This window comes from Musca autumnalis, unplaced genomic scaffold (genome assembly GCF_047663935.1).
Source record: "Musca autumnalis isolate F117 unplaced genomic scaffold, ASM4766393v1 scaffold_3, whole genome shotgun sequence".
In the NCBI taxonomy this organism is placed as follows: Eukaryota; Metazoa; Arthropoda; class Insecta; order Diptera; family Muscidae; genus Musca; species Musca autumnalis.
Genome location: NW_027411866.1, coordinates 91,449,970 through 91,470,540, shown reverse-complemented (window position 1 = coordinate 91,470,540; position 20,571 = coordinate 91,449,970). Strand labels below are relative to the sequence as shown.

Here is a 20,571-nt window from a genome sequence, read left to right as displayed (position 1 = left end):
AAAAAGCTGGAATAACGAATTTTTGGGTACTGTATTTTTTACCAAGGAAAATAGTATGCGAACTCGGGATCATGGACATAATAAAGATTGGGACGGCACCCCCACTGACATCATTAGGAAATATTTAATAGTCATTATTCTAAAAGTCAGGAAAAGTGATCCAGTAAGCTCAAACAAGTTCGACTACCACCATTCCACAAGTCCGATCATGACACATTAATCTTATTTGTGTAAATTGCTGATGTAATATAACAACACTAAACTGATAAATACCTCGGACCACAATCCTGATATCAACCCTTATAAAATTGTTGGGTCAATTTTAAGAAAAAAATGGAAAAAGATCCTCCAACGAAACATCGAGATTAACTAAAAATCTGGCCGTATTTATTATAAATCGCAAATAAACTTTTCATATTTTTACATAATTTGTTGCTATAAACGAATAATTAATATGAACATTTTTACAATGTTGATCTTTGCAATATATTTGTTGTCTAACTGTATGTGTTTATAATTTGCTCCTCACAAACCCAAATGCATCCCTTATAGAAATACATGTTACACATACGAACCAACATTTCAGATTAAAGGACCTAAAAATTTCTTTAAATTACTTAATTGCGATTTCAATGTAGGTTATTAGGTAGATACAAAATGAACATGGCATTTTAGTAGATATTCTAACACGTTATCAACTCTCTGATGGGTTGCATATTATGTATAGTTTGTATATAAATGACACGGATTCTATTAAAAATATACCTGCATTTTGAATCGTTTTATTATGGTGTTACAAGTTGGTTTTGGCTCAAAGATGTGCAACATTGGTCGCAGACCTCTATACATATGTATATACCAAAATGAATGTCTCGGTGAGTTGAGTAGATTTGGCCTCGTGTGTCCTACTGTGAGTTCGCCTCTCCATATAAATCTTTAAATCAGGCAATGTAATAAATTTTTATTGGATCGTCATGATATTTTGTGTGAAGGTGGGGGTCACGAAGATATGATAATATTCAGGGGTCAAAAAACTTCTGTGGGAAAATAGTTAACTTTTATTCTTATGCGAATATCCCCGATTCTATTAGGTGCATTCCAAAAGAAAAGAGTGACAATGAATTCTCATCCCATTTTACATGGGATTTCAATGGGTTTTAAATTGTACATACGAATATCCCAATAAAAGTGACGAGTATTATACAAGAACTTCTGAGTCTCGAATTTGTAAAATACTAGAGACATATATATGCGCTAAGCTACCACAATTTTAATATATATTTTGAAATATTTTTTAATGACAATACGCTGCTTCTATTCTATGTATTAAAAATGTAACCGCGTAGGTTTTCGACTGTGGTCAAATATTAAACATATAGTAAAAGCGCCAAGTTATTCCAATATCCCATTTTTAGACTGTAATCGTAATTGCTTTTCTTTGCAAATTTAAAGGAATAGACGATACTTATTACATGGCATATTGCATTTCATCTGATAAAGAAAAACGTTAAACACGAAACAACTAGACTTCAAATTCCCTGCGGCTAATATCAGTCAGCTGATATTCAAAGCCTAGGTGGCGGGCAATTAACTTTAGTATCTTCCTAAAAGAAATGTTGGTCCGTGAAAAGCTTCTGCATAGGGGTGTGTTGTAGGGTATTACATAGTCGGCCCCGTCTAGACTTATTTGTTGTTATAGAGCCTTTTATTTTCTCTCAGGAAGATCTTAAATTCTCGGAAAATGTACATAAAGCGTTGTCAAAGTGGATAAAAAATGTTATTTATTGGTAGGTTTTATTCGTTTCAGATATACATCTGAATATTGTTTGATTATGATAAAAAATAATTTTTATTCAGTTAACAATTATCATTATCTTTTAAGATTGACATTATTTTGTGTACAATCTGAAATTAAGTCCACCTACGCCTAATACATTTTTATTATGTTTGTAGATTGAGCAAAATTCCATCGTGTCTTACAAAATTTCAATAATTAACATTAATGGCAATAAAGTTGTGATTGGCATCAACTAGATATTGACTTCTTTACGTCTGTGCGAAAATAACATTCGTGAGAATCAATGATAAATGAATTACATCATATAAAAAATACATATATAATATATAGTGCACTTTCCTGAATACAGGATATGTCTTTAACAGATTTATTTACACAATATTTGTTTATTAATCCAAAAATAGATCCCAGCAAAATAAAAATAAACTACTTCATGATGAAGCAGACATCATCCCCGCTGCACCATGCCATTGTAAAAATCATGACATGATTTAGCTACTTTTTTGGCTACATACATTTTGCTGGGATATTGTTCACTGTTTATGTCGAGATTCGAATATGAGTTGCTTAATCAGAGGTAAAACCTACAAATCAATATACATATGTATGTATATATTTTTAAATATTATATCTAAGGATAATAGGATGAAGTAACAATTGTTTAAAACAGTCAAGTAATTAATAACAACAAATTGTCTAGGATCAACTGGTAGCCAGCACAGTGAATTCAAAACTCGAGAAATTAGATTAATCGTCTTCGCCAATGTGTAAACATCACATACAATTTGTTCATCAAGGAACATGGCTTTTACCTTATACCTTCGTGGGGCAGATGACCCGAACAAATTAGGTGTTTAATTCTTTAGACAGTGCAACATTAGTACCAAAGTTTGCCAACTGTTGTTGCGTCACATAACCGTAAATTGTATTGTTGTTATTAAGTGCTTGTTGGTGAACTGATCCGCCAACATTTGTGATATTTGGTGAGAGTAAATCCTTAGTATTATGGTGATCTGCTTCCTCCAGATCTGTGATGATTGGTGTTGTTTGTGATGAACCACTGTTCTCTTCAAAATGCTGTGAAGTAATCGAATGTGGCGATATGGCGTTGGTGGGCGACGTCATATTTTGTGATGTTCCATTATCATCAGGCATAGTTGTCATCTTACTAAGTTCTTCAATACATGTGTAACCATTTTGTGATGTTGAAGGAGGTGTGTGATGTACTTGAGGTTGAAACTGTAACAAAAAATAATTGTAGGTATGTATAATTATTAAAAAAAAAAAACAAAGAAATAGAATATGTAAATAGTTTCTGCTACCTTGGATGTATTATGTCACTGAACGGAGGAACTGAGGAATACGTAAAATATAAGCTAGCTAAAGCCCGAGCGACTTTTGGACGATTATACAAGATTTGGAGATCTCCACAAATCACATTACACACAAATTTGCGTTTGTTTAATACATGCGTGAAGACATCACTTTTATATGGAAGCGAGACATGGTTAATAAATGAAATCAAATTCAAATTAATAAATTCTTGCGCATTATATGCCGTATTTTCTAGCCCAACACTATAACGAATGCGGTCTTATGGCAAAGAACCAACGAAGAACCTATAATCAAACAGATTACCAGGAAGAAATAGAGATGGATAGGCCACACCCTTCGGAAAACTCCAGACAGCATCACAAGATACGCCCTTGAATGGAATCCCCAAGGAAGCAGAACACGTGACCGCCCAAGAAAAACTTGGCGTCAAACAACTCTAGCAGATGCCCGAGAAATAAATCTTTCATGGGAAGAAATAAAATCACTATGTCATGATAAAGTAAATTATAATAACATTGTAGAAACCCTATGTTCCACATTGGAATAAATAAAGGAAAAAAATAATTATTAAAAATTAACATAACGGATATAAAGGATTTTAAAAGAGTGATATTAGAGAGGTTTGAAATTTAAAAACGCCATGAAAATAAAGCCGAAACGCATCGAACTATATTCCGATTGTCATTACAGTGGATAACTTTAGCGACTTCGTGGAGCCTGAGAAACGTTCGTTTATAAATTACAACAAGGCCAACTGTAATGGCTTTCTGAACAAACATCAATTCTACGAGCGGCCAAACATTTCATACCTGCAGGAAGAATTCGACATTGGAGGTCCAATTACTCAGCACTGGCTGCGCGACTAGCAGAAGCACACGATTAACTGTGCCACCGGATGGCCCAAGGAATCACACTCTGGCGGAAGAAATAAAGAGATTAGTTGATCAGCACCGCAGAGACAAATGGGTTAGACATCTGGAAACTTGGTGGTTCGCATAAGCTATGGGCCACAATCAAGAATCTAACGGTGCCAACGAAAATAAGGGTAATATAGCTGTAAATATTGGTGGTGCTGATATTACAGATGCTGAGATGCCAATCTTACTGTCCTATATGTATCCCTATTGTCATCTCTAGCAAAAGTTTTGGGATCACTGCTACCGAGTATGACAGATCATTTACCAACAGCTCAACACCAAAGACAAAGACGCCCAGCACCACCACATCCATCACTGATGTCGTTAACAACATCGCGAATGGCGTAATGTACGGGAGGATAAAATTAAAATCAACTCATACTTAAGTACGATCTAAACTTATCTTCATGAAAGGAATACTGCGTCTACTTTTATTTTTTTATAAATTAGTGAGGAACCAATGCCCCACTTTTTTAGTTTCATCTCTGACTTTTTCCAACTTTACAAGGCTAAATCAACTGATTATTCCAACGGCAGTTCGTCACATGGATAAATCGTTTCTTGTACGAGTAGCGCGACTGTTTAATGCTTTGCCTAACGACGTAAAAAATTTCAGTATTTCTCCAACATTGTTCTCAAAACGTCTTCTACCTCACCTTGCTCATATTTGAACTGTTTTGGCTCCCAATTATCTAAATTTAATTGCACCTTTAATGAATGTATTTCTTATTTTTGATTTTATGATTACGTTGAGATCTCGTTGTTTACTACTTAAAAATCGATTTCTTATCTTCATTGTTATTTACATTTTTATATTTAGGTAATTTTAATAATATTGTGTACATTTTCATATAGCTTTAAGCTTTTTTATTGTGCTAGAGTAGTGTAAACATAAATCTATATAATATAATTTAATTCAATTTTTTTTGGCCAGATGGCTTTGAATTAATGTAAAGTTGTTTCTAAATAAATAAATAAATAAATAAATAAATACTATACCACTAAGATGTCCACTTCATGGACCAAGGAAGTGAGTAAATCATTGGACATCAAATACGGAGACATCTTCGACAATCTTCTCACTTTCTCGAGACATATACAGGCAATAAAAATAAAAGTCCAGAAGAGGAACAAGGTACTAAGAGCCGTATCGGGTAAGGACAAGGAAGTCCTGCTGGCAACTTGTGAAGCTGTCAGTCGATCAGTCATTAATTATGCTGATTCAGTTTGGACTTCCTTTGTTAGCGATACCCAATGGAAAGCATTGCAAGTTACAGCCCCGATATCCAAGATGTCATACCATTTAACATGGACAGGTTGTCACTCGCTGCATCTCAGAGGGCGACTCAGACTCAAACTGTCGAGCAACCTGAAATAATCTCCAGCGCTTTCGGACATCGAGAGAAAACTACGCAGACGTTTCAGAACCATACTTGCGCAACTGAGTCCAAGGTATTAAGGACATTTGACCACGGCGCAGACAACGACTTCACCTCAAGATACAAGGTAATTATTCGCGTGTCCTGCCAATACCACATTTTTGAGAAAAAAGGTCAAAAAGTCATAACCCTAATGAACACATGTATACTTTCGATTTCGAATGTTATATTTGATTACTTACCAGTTGTTTCGCAGCACTTGGCTGAATGTAACCATCGGTGGTCATTGCTGGAAATGTTGGTCGAAATGATTGTTGAACTGGTCTCTCCGTTGCATTTAGAATAGCAGCCAACAACTGAGTGTTGTGCGTTACATACCCACTATTACCAATATTTAAGTTAGGATGACCGTCTTCTACACTGTATCCAATGTCATCACTATTGATTTCATCTTCTAATTGCTCTCTTGAGGCAACGTCTAATGTTGTGTTTTTGCTATCAAATTCTGATAGTTTTGATATTTGATGGTGACTATGATAATTTAAATTGGAATGCGAGCTAGCACACGAATTAGAGCTTAGCTCTTCGTTAGTTGTTTCCAGAGATGGGTGCTCGCCCATGTGTTCATCGTTGTGTGGATCCTTTGAACTGTTCGACGATGAAAGGGATGAGAGTGGATTCGGTGATCGATTGTGGAAATTCGATATTAAATTGAGATTATCTTTGTGTTCGAATGCAACGAGACAATCATTGCTGCGCGAAATATCCGATAGAAATTCTTTTTTAGCTCCCGGATCCAAACCGCAGTTATTAGCGAGGCCGCCGCCAGCCAATTTGTAATTGGAACCTTGATCCGCTAGACCCTCTGGTAATATGACTTTGATATTTTTCATTTTGTAATATTTGTTACGCACCCAATAACAAAGATATGCTGCAAATACTAATAAAATAACAAAGGCGACGGCATATATTGAAGCCGTTGTGTCGGTGGAACAGGAATAAGAACGACGAGCGTTAATCCATGGAGATGCAAAAAAAGACTTTGTATCGTCTTCGAGAAACAAATCATAATTGTAATTTTCAATATCATTGTCTGACGTACAGAAACTGTTATCAAGTATAGCTCCAGCTATAATGACATCTCTACTCATTGATTTGATTTCTTTATCAATCTCGTTTTGTTGTCCAAAGTTGACGGCTCGAACTTCTATGGTATATGACATCTTCGAAGATGAGCATTCTTCTGGTATTTGAAATCTACAACTATGCCCTCTAACAAGCGAAGCACGTTCGTAAACAGATTTATTTTCCGTATATCGATGTAACAATGCAACAACGTAAAATACATGACGTCCAGATGGTAGATCTGGCTGTTCCCAATGTACGACCGTTTCATTCTCATAAATATTAATGTTTCGTGGACTAGAAGGTACTAAATAAAGAGAAAAAACATATATAATTAATAAAGATTTCACATTACAATTCCTCAATACTTACTGCCAATAAGAGTTCTAAGTTTTACACGTTCGCTGGGTTGAGATTCTTCCACGGTATGTGCTGTGACATAAACTTCATAGTCTGAAAAACTGCTTAAACCAGTCAGATCGTACGATGTTTGGTTAATAGCTGTTGGAGCATTTTCATATATTTTAGCTGATGTTTTTCGCCTATTTAAAAGTAAACAGCGTTGTTAAAAAATACACACTTTACATTTGTTAATTAAAAAAAAATTGTGTTTAGACTTTAAAGTAATGGATACGTCCTAACCCAAATTAGGAGACACAATTACAGCAAGTAAACATGTATACTTATAAGAACGGTGTTATAGTACGTTTATGTATCACGGGATGTCAATTCCAGTGCTTATATTTCAAAAAAAAAACCTCATAAAGAAGGTTAACCTTGCAAAAAGCTATAATATAAACATGGCCTTAAGTTCGCCGGGCCGAACTTTTTATACCCTCCACAACGAGTTGTAAAATGGAACAGTTAGTTTTCTTATGTTTATGAAGTACTAAGTTTTTCCGCCATGCTAACTGACCAATGAGACATCGATCTTGTCTACCAATTCAGAATCCGAAATGCCATGTTGAAGTCATTCCAATTGGACGATCTTGAGGTAAATTTATATTGGGAATATGCCAAAATATAAACCAATATAATTTCCTTTGTGGATCTTTTCTACCCATTGAGAATCCGAAATACCTAGTTGCATACCATACCATGTTTTAGTCATTTCGGTAGGATAATGTCGCTAAAACCTTCAAAATGCCGAAAATTGGGAGGTACCTTTCTATGGAAGTTATATCAAAACGTGGATATAGCCCATTTCAGTATCAAACATCCTAGGAGTAATAGAAACGTCTATACCAAATTATAGGCTCTATCTTCAATATTGCTGTTTCTTGATTTCAACATACATACTGTTCGACATATTGACTTTAATTTTATGCTGATTAATAATATATAGCGTCTCCGACGAATATTTCGATGTGTTACAAAAGGAATGCCTAATTGAAATATACCCTCCATATTATGGTGGATGGTATAAAAAGTATCAGTCGGCATGGTCGACAGAGATATACACCCAGCCTGCGTGAATTGAAACTTTCATGAATGGACTTCGATTTGTCCACAGAACCGAAATCCAAAAATTTTACGAGCTTATTTGGTCGTATGAATTGATTTCTCGATTATCTTATTTTGGGAGACATTCCTTTCCATGGATGTTGGACCATTATGTCGGGATGCATGGACTTTCCCGTGAAAAAAAAAAAACAGGATCACAAGGAGTACCTTCGGTAGAAATTTCCAAAGGAACATCGAACAGTCCTTAAAATACATTTAAGCAAAAATGTTGAGCATTTGTGAGGCAGGTACCCGATGATGTGGTCCGATGACCCTCTTGGAAATTGATGTACGTTTGGAAGAAATGTGTAATGTTTCGGCCAAATCGAATCGACAATTCGTAAGTTATTGTCCTCGTCAGTCATTTTACTCTATTATCTCAGAAAATATGGACTTGTTCCCGAAAAAATGTACCGTGGTAATAGGGACATCATACTTCGAGGACAACATACTGCGAAATTTTTGAATACGATTCGATACATGTATTGATACTGGACTTTTGCGAAACCTTGTGAAAATTTGTGGGGATATTGTTCAAATTTCAATCTGATCTATGTCTGGAAAAATATTGAGATGTGCAAAGTTTGTACCAAATCGCATATCTTCGAAACTATTGATCGAATATGGACAAAATATTACGAGATCCAAACTTGGTTCCAAATCGCTTAATTCATTCGAGAGTGCGCTCTAACCACTAAGCATGGTGTGGGATGTAGCCGAAGCGATATTTGAACCTTATCTATGCGTGGTATGTGCAAAGTATGGGCTAATTCGGTTACTTCAAAAAAATTTCTAAAATGCTGATAAGTGCAAATTTTAAAATGATTTTGGGCGGAAGGTTTCTGATTGAATCACCTTTTAAATAAGAGATATGATGTTGTAAAAAAGTCATAATCCTAGTATGCATACCATTGCACCACAGTGACACTATAACTTTCTGATGTAAAATTTCAGATTTAGTTCGAAAGATTGCACTACATGTACTTACCAATATACTGTATACTTGCTCAGTAAACCATTGTGCTCATCTGGTGGACTCCATTCAATTTTTGCCGATTTACTTGTCACAGTTTTCAAATTTACAAAAACATTCTTTGGTGGGTTTGGCGCTGAAACAAAAGGAGAAATATGTAATAACTCGCAAAATGTTTACATACTATATATTCTCGAATTGAACATACCACTTGCTTTGGTTCGTACACACGTGTACTCACTCTCCGGTCCTCGCTTGCCGGGCGAAAACATAAACATAGTTATACAAACTATAGTGTAAGGAGGCAGACTATCTATTGTATAGTTCCGATTTTCACGGGGTAATTCTACGGTGTGTTGTTGTTTTGTGCATTTTTTATCTTCTGACGCTTGACAGTATGTCAAATTGTAGCCTTTCAGAATTGACGAACACACACTTCCAGAATTCCATTTTACCAGTACAGACTTATCATTAATAGCTGTTACTTCCAGCTCTGCTTTCATAAGTTCACTGGATACTTCGGCAGAACAACGGGCCCATTGCATACCTTTATTATAATGGGGATAATTGGCAGATATTGCCATGTTTAAACTGCGATCTTTGGGTTCTGTGGTAAAGTTAGTTGTGTACTTGTCCAAATACTTATAAGATATAGGGCCCTAAAAAATAAAAAAATTTTGTCACCTTATGCTGAATTTCGAGTTCGAGAATAAGAAGCTTAATTTACCTTGCATTGATTTTGTAATTCAATTTTTTGCAAACACCAAAACACGGTGTAGTTAATTAATTCATTGAGATTTGGCGGTGGGCTCCAGGACAAAGTGTAGCTGCTGTTGTGATAGACTTTGGCAATATTATTTTCGTTTAGCTCGTATTGGTGACTGCCGCTGCGGTAGACATAAATAATGTTGCCCTCATCCGATTTTCCAATGTCATTGGAAGATTTAATGCTAAAACGTTGTATTGCCATATTTTTCCACGGCATAGACATGGTGGTGTCACTAACGTTTGTTGTTTGTCTGTAGAAGAGGAAAAAGCGAAACAGAATTTAGATACAGCTAAAATATTTTAATGAAATTAATTTACATTACAACACCACTAGTATCGATTTCATCGACAACATAATGAAAGGCTGGACCACAATGTTCCTGCTCTGGCAGACTTTCCCAATAGAGACGTAATTGTGTTTCTGTGCTGTCAATGTAAAAACATCCGGATGGTGTGTCAGGGGGTCTATTGGGACGTTTTGCCTGGGTCCGGAAAGTGTGCCTGGATGTTCCACTCCAGAATCGATCGTCGACCGCGTTTTTCGGTTTAACTCTTATCTCCACAGTATAATTCCAATACGAGTATAAGTCGTCTACGACTACAGTGTCGACAGACTGCTGCATCTCACCAATTTTAATCCTATCACTGTACTTGTCGCGAATTTTAATTTCATAGAGTAGACCAGTAGAGCGGTAATGGCCGAATTTCAAATTTACCAACTGAAGCGTAACACTGTTACTAGTTGTGTTCTTTTCACTTATCTCCACTGCCGATGGGATAACTTTTTTTTTGCGTGAAAAATAAAAAAGACATGCACATTTATGTATTTTTGTTGTATTTGTTGACGTATTTAAACACTTTTACACTTACCTATTTGATGATTATTAATATCGAATTTCTGGGCAAGGCTTCCGCGTTCATTACGGCCTATCAACGTGAAGTTATACATATCTCGCATTGGCAAGTACTCTTCTGTGATGTTGCAGTGCAATTTGTGACGGGGTTCCTCGATTAATTCACATCCATATTTCTTGGTCTGTGAAAAGGTATTAATAATCAAAATCAAGACCTTTCATTCGTTAGACCCAATTTACATTGGGCGAGTTTACTTGCGGCAATTGTCAGTTTGTAGGTGAGAGAGGGTGCTGAGAGGCAAAGGGTTACCATATGCCTCACCTCTCTCTCCTACAAAATGACAATTGCCGCAAGTAAACTCGCCCAATGTAAATTGGGACTAACTAACTAACAAACAATCATTTACGTTACTTACATTGCCATCGATTGTGTACGTTAGGTTATACGTGGTCATAAGCATATTCTCTGGTATCGTAAAACTGCACTGCATGTAATCGTAATCATAGACAAAACACGAAAAATCTGTAACATTTTGTGGCACTTTTCCTATAATAAAATAAAGGCGACGCATAAAATAGCGTTAATGAGCAATTTGACAGACAGTTAGTTGATTGCGATGGTAGCAACTTTTACATACCGACATGAAGATCAGTCAATCCAATTCCCTGATGTCCAACCATGCACTGGTAAGAACTTTTTTGTTCGGTAGCATTGTGAATAAGTAACACAGCGGTGTATGGGTCAATAATCTGGAAAACGATATTAATTTATTGGCATTAATGTAGAATAGCTTGATCACGAATCACAGAATTGTATTTTTAAAAAGTACAATGTAATGGACTTTTCATAGCCGATACTGTGTCATAAAGCGTTGCGTCCTAATGCATATGGAGACAAAGAAAGGAATCCATCGTATGATTGTTTTTATACCCTCCACCATAGTTGGAGGGTATATTAAGTTTGTTTTTCCGTTTGTAACGCAATGAAATAATCATTTACGACCCTATAAAGTATATATCGTCAGCATAAATGCCAAAAGTCGTAACTAACAAAATTATAAGAAGCAAAAAAAGTTATAAAATGAAAAACAGTTTTATGGAATATTATTCTTATGAAGGCGATTATATATGATATTATCAATTGGGATCCGTCATTACAACAAAATCTGCAATGTTATCCCATTTTCCGAAATGCCTTTTCTTGAATAGGATCGTTATTTTTAACGTAGAATCTTGAAATTTTGCAAGAGCATGCAATTAAGTCTTATGGATTCCCAGCAAAATAAATTGGAAGTAGTGCAATGTGGACTAGTTCTGTCACGGCATGTTTTGATGCAGTTCAACTGGAGTCGTGAAAAAGGCACTCCAGTCCTCACATTTTAACCGCATTTGGATGCAATCCAAAGAATCACATCCACTTGTCACATTTTAACAACATCCGGATGCAGTTCAACGGAGTCGTGAAAAAGGCACTCCAATTCCTCACAATTTAACAGCATCCGGATGCAGTCCAAACGGAGTCGTGAAAAAGGCACTCCGTTCGCTACATTTTATTAGCAATTGTTAGAGATCCCTATATGTACATAAATCAGATTGTACATCTCTACAGGCAGCGGCTTTCATTTTCCAAAAACAGATAAGCGTGTTAACATGTCCAAACATTTGTTAATACAAACTAAATAATATTTAATATTTAAATAATATTTAATTTGTGAACATTTTTCCGGCAACTCACCAGAAGAAAATTTCCGAATGGAGTGCTGTTGGAGTACGTGTCGAAATCTTAACTGGTGATGGGAAGACAACCCATTTAGCAAACGAAGCAAAAACAGTTCAGCTTGGAACAAATGCAAGCGGAGGAAACACGCATGTTTGCGATTGAATTCAATGGAGAATTTTCATAATTTGTGTTAATGTAATAAAGTTGTTAATATTTTTGTTTTGCACAAATAATAAATGCATTTTATTTGTTCTGGCATATTTTGTAATGGCTTGCACAATTTCCGCAGAATGCCTGTACCAAACACGTGCTTTGGACTGCCTCCTATTCTACCCCAAAGGGTTAGTTAAAATGCAATGCCAAAGGGTCAGTTAAAATGCAGTGCCAGAGGGTCAGTTAAAATGCAGTGCAAAAGGGTTAGTTTAAATGCAATGCCAAAGGGTCAGTTAAAATGCAGTGCCAAAGGGTTAGTTAAAATGCAGTGCTTTGGAGTGCATCTTTCAGTAGTCACGCTCTTGTAAAAATCATCAGTGAAAATGCATAATTTGATGCACATCCAGATCACTTGTACATATCATTTAACTGCATCTTTGGAGGCAAACATTTTGCTGGGTTAGATTCAATCAAAAAACTAATTTTGATTATTTTGGAGATACGACTTCGGGCATTTATGGTGACGATATATATGTATATTCTTGATCAGGATAAAATTCTGAGTCGATATAGCCATGTCCGTCTGTTGTAATCACTTAGCGTCCGCAATAATTGAGTTAGAACGCCATATGTTTGCACCCGAGTCTCTTTTTCCATAGCCAGGTCAAGATGGGCATTATCGTCACCTCCCGAATTTCGGTATTTTGGCGATTTTATCTATATTTTTTGACCGAAATACTTGCAATTTAACATTTGAGGATCCAAAACATCTCCATCAAAAAAATTTTAACATAGGTCCATGTTTTGGTATAGCCCCCACATAACGATACCTCCCGATTTTTGGTATTTTGAGGATTTTAGCTACCTTTTTTGGCCGCACTACCTGTAATTTGACAGAATAAAGTACCTTCTACAAAGATCATTGCTACGAGCACGGACGCAGCGCCTGGTGCAAAAGACGGAGTTTCGGACGGGGACCACAAATCTACGCCGCAGATGGACCTTGTCAGACTTGCCATACACTCCCAGAGCAGGAAATTGCAAAAACTCTCGGAGGAAGAGTAACATTCTACATTTAAATTACATTTCTGGATAAACTTCAGTAAGGCAATAGAATGGGTTAATGCATCTGTAAGATTTCGCATGGTGTTATCAAAGGACCCCAAACCTAATGGGATGCTCCCAAGCGAAATGATAGCACGTGGACGAACTCTGCTCTAGAAACTCTAGACCTACTGGCAAATACTCACTTTTCGGAGTGTAAAGATGTCAATACTTATCTGCCTAGTGTGGATACCAATAGGACATGTTCTCCTGATGGGTTAATAAATAATCCAAGAATCTCATGGGCGATCAGTATCTTTCAACTCTACAAATCTAATGGATCAGATGATATAAGTCTGTCGATGACACAAGATGCACTGCTTGTATTGATTACCAAATTGAAGGAAATCTTCAGGGCTTGTCTGCTACTGACAAACGTACCGGCACTATGGAAAGTGGTTACAGTGACATACATCTCCAAGGTCGGAAACAGAGTCACTCGTTACCGAAGGACTATAGTCAGTTCTCATTACTGGAGCATTAAAAAGCAATCCTAAGGTAGCATTGAATGCTATACTGAATATCCAACCTCTGGATATTCTAGTTGAGTACCAAGCATCACGATGTGTCTTGAGACTCAAGGAGCTTAATATGTGGCGTTGTTCACGGCTTGGACACGCAAGCGTTTTTAATCGGATGAGTAGGCAAATTGGGCTAAGTGACATGGGAGCAATGGTGGTGAAACTGATTACGTTTCGCAAATCCTGCACTTTGACACAGCTGAGGTATTAATCCCAGATAGATGTGAGTTGGTGCAGGGCATACCACTGATCAAAGATGGTAGAAGGCACAGTATTGTCAATGTTGTGTATTTAAAATGCACTTGTTAACTTTTAATTCATTTATTAAGTCAGATTAATGACGAGTTGAGTAGTGATGACAATCGTCAATCGGGATCTGAACATCAGGCGCAGCCAGAAGTTTTTGCAGTATTAAAAGTCTTAGAACTAGTAAAGGGATTGATAGACTTTGCAACTAGGATAGTCGAAGTTAATCTGGCCGGCAATCTCAGGGCGTAGAACTGCTTCCCATCTCTCACTACAAAAATGAGAGATCAGAATTGCTGCAGCGGGCATCACTGGTCATTGCAGCATTCGATCTGTGACAACATTTAAGTTGGAGGACAACAACATTGAGTACTGCCGGCTATGTGAGTATGTGGAAGATATTGAGACAATCAAGCACTGGCAATTAAAATACACAGACTGTTTGGTGTCCATGACATGGGATTTCTCTCTAATTTTCCTCCATAGTCGCCGCAGCGCTGTTAAATTACTGTAGGAGCATTAAGTGGCTATGGGGCGGGTCATCCAAGTCATAGGAAAAAAATGAATTAACCAATTTCTTCCCTAACTCCCTGTTATATCTGCTCCCATCCTACATCTTTCATACCCCCTCCCTTCCTCTCCATCCTCCTACCCTCCTAGTAACCGAAGTAGTCATAACATTGCATATAGTAATATTACTTCCAGGCATATATCAGATTTTAATATGTACTAAATCGGTGTACTGCTTCGTGTACCTCTCACACAAAATTAGGAAAAAGTAGAATTTTACAGCTCATCTCTGATCGATTTCAATTTTTTTTGCAACAAGTTCTTCTTGGGGGCCCTGTTACGATGGCACAATCTTTTCTTGAAAATTTCATAAAAATGAAGAAAAATGACATCTGGTGATAGAAATCATTTGTGCGTTGTATTCAACAAATTACATAATTGGTCCGCAAATTTTACTTCTGATTGTTGAAAATCCAGATCCAATGCATTAGTGCAAAATGTCATGGCAAAGAACTGGTGCAAGATGCTAAGACAATTAACTGGTGCAAGATGCCATGACAATAAACTGGTGCACAATGGCATTCAACTCACGATTTGTCATCGAACATTTTGCTGGGTATGTATTGACACTATATGTACCAAGTTTCACTTCGATATCTCTAGTATGTATTAATACCAAGGTAATTAATGTTGGCCTATACCAACAAAATTATGGGGAAAAGTTTTATACCAGCAACGAACACTACCAAATTTCAGCCATTTCGGTGTGACAATGACGCTAAAACTTTCAAAGTACCGAAAATCGGGTGGTACCGTTCTATGGGGGCTATATCAAAACGCTGACCGATATAGCTTATTTGCAATACCAAACATCGTAGGAGTAATAGAAACTTCTATATCAAATTACAAAGCTCTATCTTAACAATTGCGAGCTATATCTTGATTTCAACAGACGCACGGACTGGGACTTTTAGCCTGATCAAGAATATATGTATATACTTTATGGGGTCCCCGATGAATAGTTTGATGTGTTAGAAATGGAATGACAAATTTAATTATAAAAACGGTTTTGCATGTAGCCATTTACCACAAAACTATGCAATATTTTTCAACATCAAAAATTCCAAAAGTAGTAAGAGATGTAGTCTTTCAGATGAAAGGAAGAAGCACTTAAAAATATTGGTAGTTTATTTGAAAAAAAAAACAAGTAAAAAAGCATTAAGTTCGGCCGGGCCGAACTTTTCATACCCTCCACCATAAGATATTCATTCCTGTCCCCAACTTTAAGTGAGTACGTTAAAATGTCAGATAATGTACATAAAATGCTTCATTCGGGAGACAATTGACAATTTTTGGTGGGCTAGAAATTGGGAGGTACTGTTATATAGGGGTTATAATAAAACATGGGCCTATGTTGACAGTTTTTGATGGGAGCCTTTAATGTCAAATAACTCCTAATTCGATTAAAAAATTTAGCTAGAATCCTCAAAATATCGAAAATCGGTACATAACGTGGGAACTTCAAATGTCATTAACAGCTAGTTCGGAGGTATCTGGGCTATACGAAAATATGAACTTAAATGAACAAGTTTTGTTGCAGAATTTTTGTTGACTTTTAAATTTCAAATTACAGAAAGTTCGTCCAAAAATAAAGCTAAGGTACGGAAAATTGGGAGGTTTGTTTTGGGGCTATACAAAAACATGGACCTACGTTCGGTTAAACATTTTAAGTAAAATCCTCAAAGTACCGAAAATAGGGAAGTGTCGTTACATTGGGGCTATGTTGAAAATTGTTTATGCAGATGTGTGGTGACCACTACAACCTTCAAATGTCAAATTACAGTTAGTTCTGTTAAAAATTGTAGCTAAAATTGCCAAATTACTGAAAATTGGGAGGTACCGTTACATGGGAGCTATATCCGAACATGGACCTATGTTGACAATTTTTGATGGAGAGGTGTTGTGACACTAAGAACTTCAAATGTCAAATTACTGCTTGTTCGGTTTAATATTGTAGCTAAAATCATCAAATTACTGAAAATCGGGAGGCTTTCTTGACAATTTTTGGTGGAGAGGTGTGGTGACCACTAAGAATTTCAAATGTCAAATGTTCAAATTACAGATAATTCGGTTAAAACTTGTTGGTAAAATTCTCAAAATACCTGAAATCGGGCGGTAACGTTATATGGGGGCTATTCTAAAACATGGACCTATGTCCACTAGTTATATAAGTTTATTGACATTTAAGAACCCTAAATGTCAATTGATAGCTAAATCGGTCTGAAAATGTAGATAAAAACGTTAAAATGCCGTAAATCGGGGAAACCGTTATATGGGGGCTATACCAAAACTTGGACCTAGGTCCACAACTTTTGTTATATAAGTTTAGTTACACTTAAGAACCCTAAATGTCAAATTATAGCTAAATCGGTCTGAAAATGTAGCTAAACCCGTCAAAATACCGTAAATCGGGGGGTACCGTTATATGGGGGCTATACCAATACGTGGACCTATGTCCACAACTTTTGTTATATAAGTTTATTGACTTTTAAGAACTTCAAATGTCAAATTATAGCTACATCGGTCTGAAAATGTAGCTAAACACGTCAAAATACCGCAAATCGGCGGGTACCGTTATATGGGGGCTATACCAAAACGTGGACCTATGTCCACAACTTCTAATTTATAAGTTTATTAACACTTAAGAACCCTAAATGTCAAATTATAGCTACATCGGTCTGATAATGTAGCTAAAAACGTCAAAATACCGTATATCGGGGGGTACCGTTAAAAGGGGGGCTATACCAAAACGTGGACCTATGTCCACAACTTTTGTTATATCCGTTTATTGATACTTAAGAACCCTAAATTTCAAATTATAGCTAAATCGGTCTAAAAATGTAGCTAAAAACGTCAAAATACCGCAAATCGGGGGGTACCGTTATATGGGGGCTATACCAAAACGTGGACCTATGTCCACAAGTTTTGTCACATAAGTTTAGTTACACTTAAGAACCCTAAATGTCAAATTATAGCTATATCGGTCTGAAAATGTAGCTAAAAACGTCAAAATACCGTAAATCGGGGGGTACCGTTATATGGGGGCTATACCAAAACGTGGACCTATGTCCACAAGTTTTGTCACATAAGTTTATTGACATTTAAGAACTTCAAATGTCAAATTATAGCTAAATCGGTCTGAAAATGTAGCTAAACCCGTCAAAATACCGTAAATCGGGGGGTACCGTTATATGGGGGCTATACCAATACGTGGACCTATGTCCACAACTTTTGTTATATAAGTTTATTGACTTTTAAGAACTTCAAATGTCAAATTATAGCTTAATCGGTCTGAAAATGTAGCTAAACCCGTCAAAATACCGTAAATCGGGGGGTACCGTTATATGGGGGCTATACCAAAACGTGGACCTATGTCCACAACTTCTAATTTATAAGTTTATTAACACTTAAGAACCCTAAATGTCAAATTATAACTACATCGGTCTGATAATGTAGCTAAAAACGTCAAAATACCGTATATCGGGGGGTACCGTTATATGGGGGCTATACCAAAACGTGAACCTATGTCCACAACTTTTGTTATATAAGTTTATTGATACTTAAGAACCCTAAATTTCAAATTATAGCTAAATCGGTCTAAAAATGTAGCTAAAAACGTCAAAATACCGCAAATCGGGGGGTACCGTTATATGGGGCCTATACCAAAACGTGGACCTATGTCCACAACTTCTAATTTATAAGTTTATTAACACTTAAGAACCCTAAATGTCAAATTATAGCTACATCGGTCTGATAATGTAGCTAAAAACGTAAAAATACCGTATATCGGGGGGTACCGTTATATGGGGGCTATACCAAAACGTGGACCTATGTCCACAACTTCTAATTTATAAGTTTATTAACACTTAAGAACCCTAAATGTCAAATTATAGCTACATCGGTCTGATAATGTAGCTAAAAACGTAAAAATACCGTATATCGGGGGGTACCGTTATATGGGGGCTATACCAAAACGTGGACCTATGTCCACAACTTCTAATTTATAAGTTTATTGATACTTAAGACCCCTAAATGTCAAATTATAGCCAAATCGGTTTGAAAATGTAGCTAAAAACGTCAAAATACCGTAAATCGGGGGGTACCGTTATATGGGGGCTATACCAAAACGTGGACCGATATAGCCCATCATCGAACTTGACCTGCCTGCAGACAAAAGACGCATTTTCCCAAAATTTCAGCGTCCTATCTCTATTTTTGTGGATGCTAGAGTGATTACCACAGACGGACGGACGGACGGACGGACGGACGGACGTGCTCAGATCGACTTAGAATTTTATCCTGATCAAGAATATATATACTTTATAGGGTCGCAAATGAGTATTTCAATGCGTTACAAACGGAAAAACAAACTTAATATACCCTCCATACTACCTACGTAAAATAATTATATGTGCAAACTAATATTGTGATATTTATCATCGAAAACAAAATATATTTCCAATATTATTTTTACATTGTAGTTAGTGCTTACGATTGCTTTTAAAATATAAAAGAAAATTGCGTTCTTATTAATTTCATATTAGAGAAAATTAAATTATAAAAAATTTGTCATAGAAAATAATTATATGTGCATAACGAAAATTTTTAAAAAATTCATAATTATGAACAAAATTGTTGTACTTTTAACGTGATATTGTACTGTCCTTGTTGTAGCCTTCGTCCCATAGAACCGACTAGGTTTCTTAAGGTGCTAGTGGTGATATACTCCCATTCCGCTAATAACGCACATTTCAATTATTTCAGCGTCGTGCACTCCTTTGACTTCGCGAAAACTTTGGCGGATAGTATGCCCCGAAGGTCTTCAATGGGTTTGTGGCCATGAGTTATAGCTGGCCACTCCAATAACCGTACATTTCGTGCCTTTAAAAACTCCTTTGTAGGTCCAACAGGGTGATTCGGGGCAATATCCTGCTGGAAAGTCCAATTTTATCCGTACAGTTCTCCAGCAAAATCTATTAATGTGTTCTCTAACAACTAAATTTATGTTTCGGCACTCATTTTTGTTGGAACAAAACTTAAATTAGGCTTTCGTCCAGCTCTGAATGCAGCGCATACGATAAGAGATCCTCCTCGAAAACTTCCCAATTCTCAAATAAATTCTAACGGTATTAAATTTCAATTTTTTATACATTTTACTTATGTCCTCTCACTTTTTGCTTAGTGGTAATATCTTAATTGGATTTAATTTGTAATCCCGTCAGTTGAGACATTCGATTTTAATTTACAAACCAATAACAAATAATTATATGAGAATTATAAAACATTCGCGTCTGTCACGTCATAAAGGGAACACTTAACATCGACCAAAGTCTACTTTAAGTTTCGTTCCGACAAAAATGAGTGCCGAAACATAAATTTAGTTGTTAGAGAACACATTAATAGATTTTGCTGGAGAACTGTACGGATAAAATTGGACTTTCCAGCAGGATATTGCCCCGAATCACCCTGTTGGACCTACAAAGGAGTTTTTAAAGGCACGAAATGTACGGTTATTGGAGTGGCCAGCTATAACTCATGGCCACAAACCCATTGAAGACCTTCGGGGCATACTATCCGCCAAAGTTTTCGCGAAGTCAAAGGAGTG

General features: G+C 36.4%; 1 protein-coding gene across 1 annotated transcript in view; it reads right to left on the bottom strand.

Moving 5' to 3' along the window:
* Positions 1–1,764: 1,764 nt before the first annotated feature.
* The window catches only part of LOC141396911 (cytokine receptor-like), a 113,982-nt gene continuing 95,175 nt past the window's right edge, over positions 1,765–20,571 (bottom strand). The window contains exons 5-14 of the mRNA XM_073972638.1: positions 11,291–11,402; positions 11,069–11,199; positions 10,669–10,834; positions 10,117–10,579; positions 9,758–10,049; positions 9,239–9,689; positions 9,046–9,166; positions 6,927–7,096; positions 5,672–6,861; positions 1,765–3,037 (exon numbers count right to left, since the gene is read on the bottom strand). Of these exons, the coding sequence (XP_073828739.1) occupies positions 2,645–3,037; positions 5,672–6,861; positions 6,927–7,096; positions 9,046–9,166; positions 9,239–9,689; positions 9,758–10,049; positions 10,117–10,579; positions 10,669–10,834; positions 11,069–11,199; positions 11,291–11,402 (3,489 nt within the window). The 3' untranslated portion in view covers positions 1,765–2,644. The remainder of the gene's footprint in view (positions 3,038–5,671; positions 6,862–6,926; positions 7,097–9,045; positions 9,167–9,238; positions 9,690–9,757; positions 10,050–10,116; positions 10,580–10,668; positions 10,835–11,068; positions 11,200–11,290; positions 11,403–20,571) is intronic.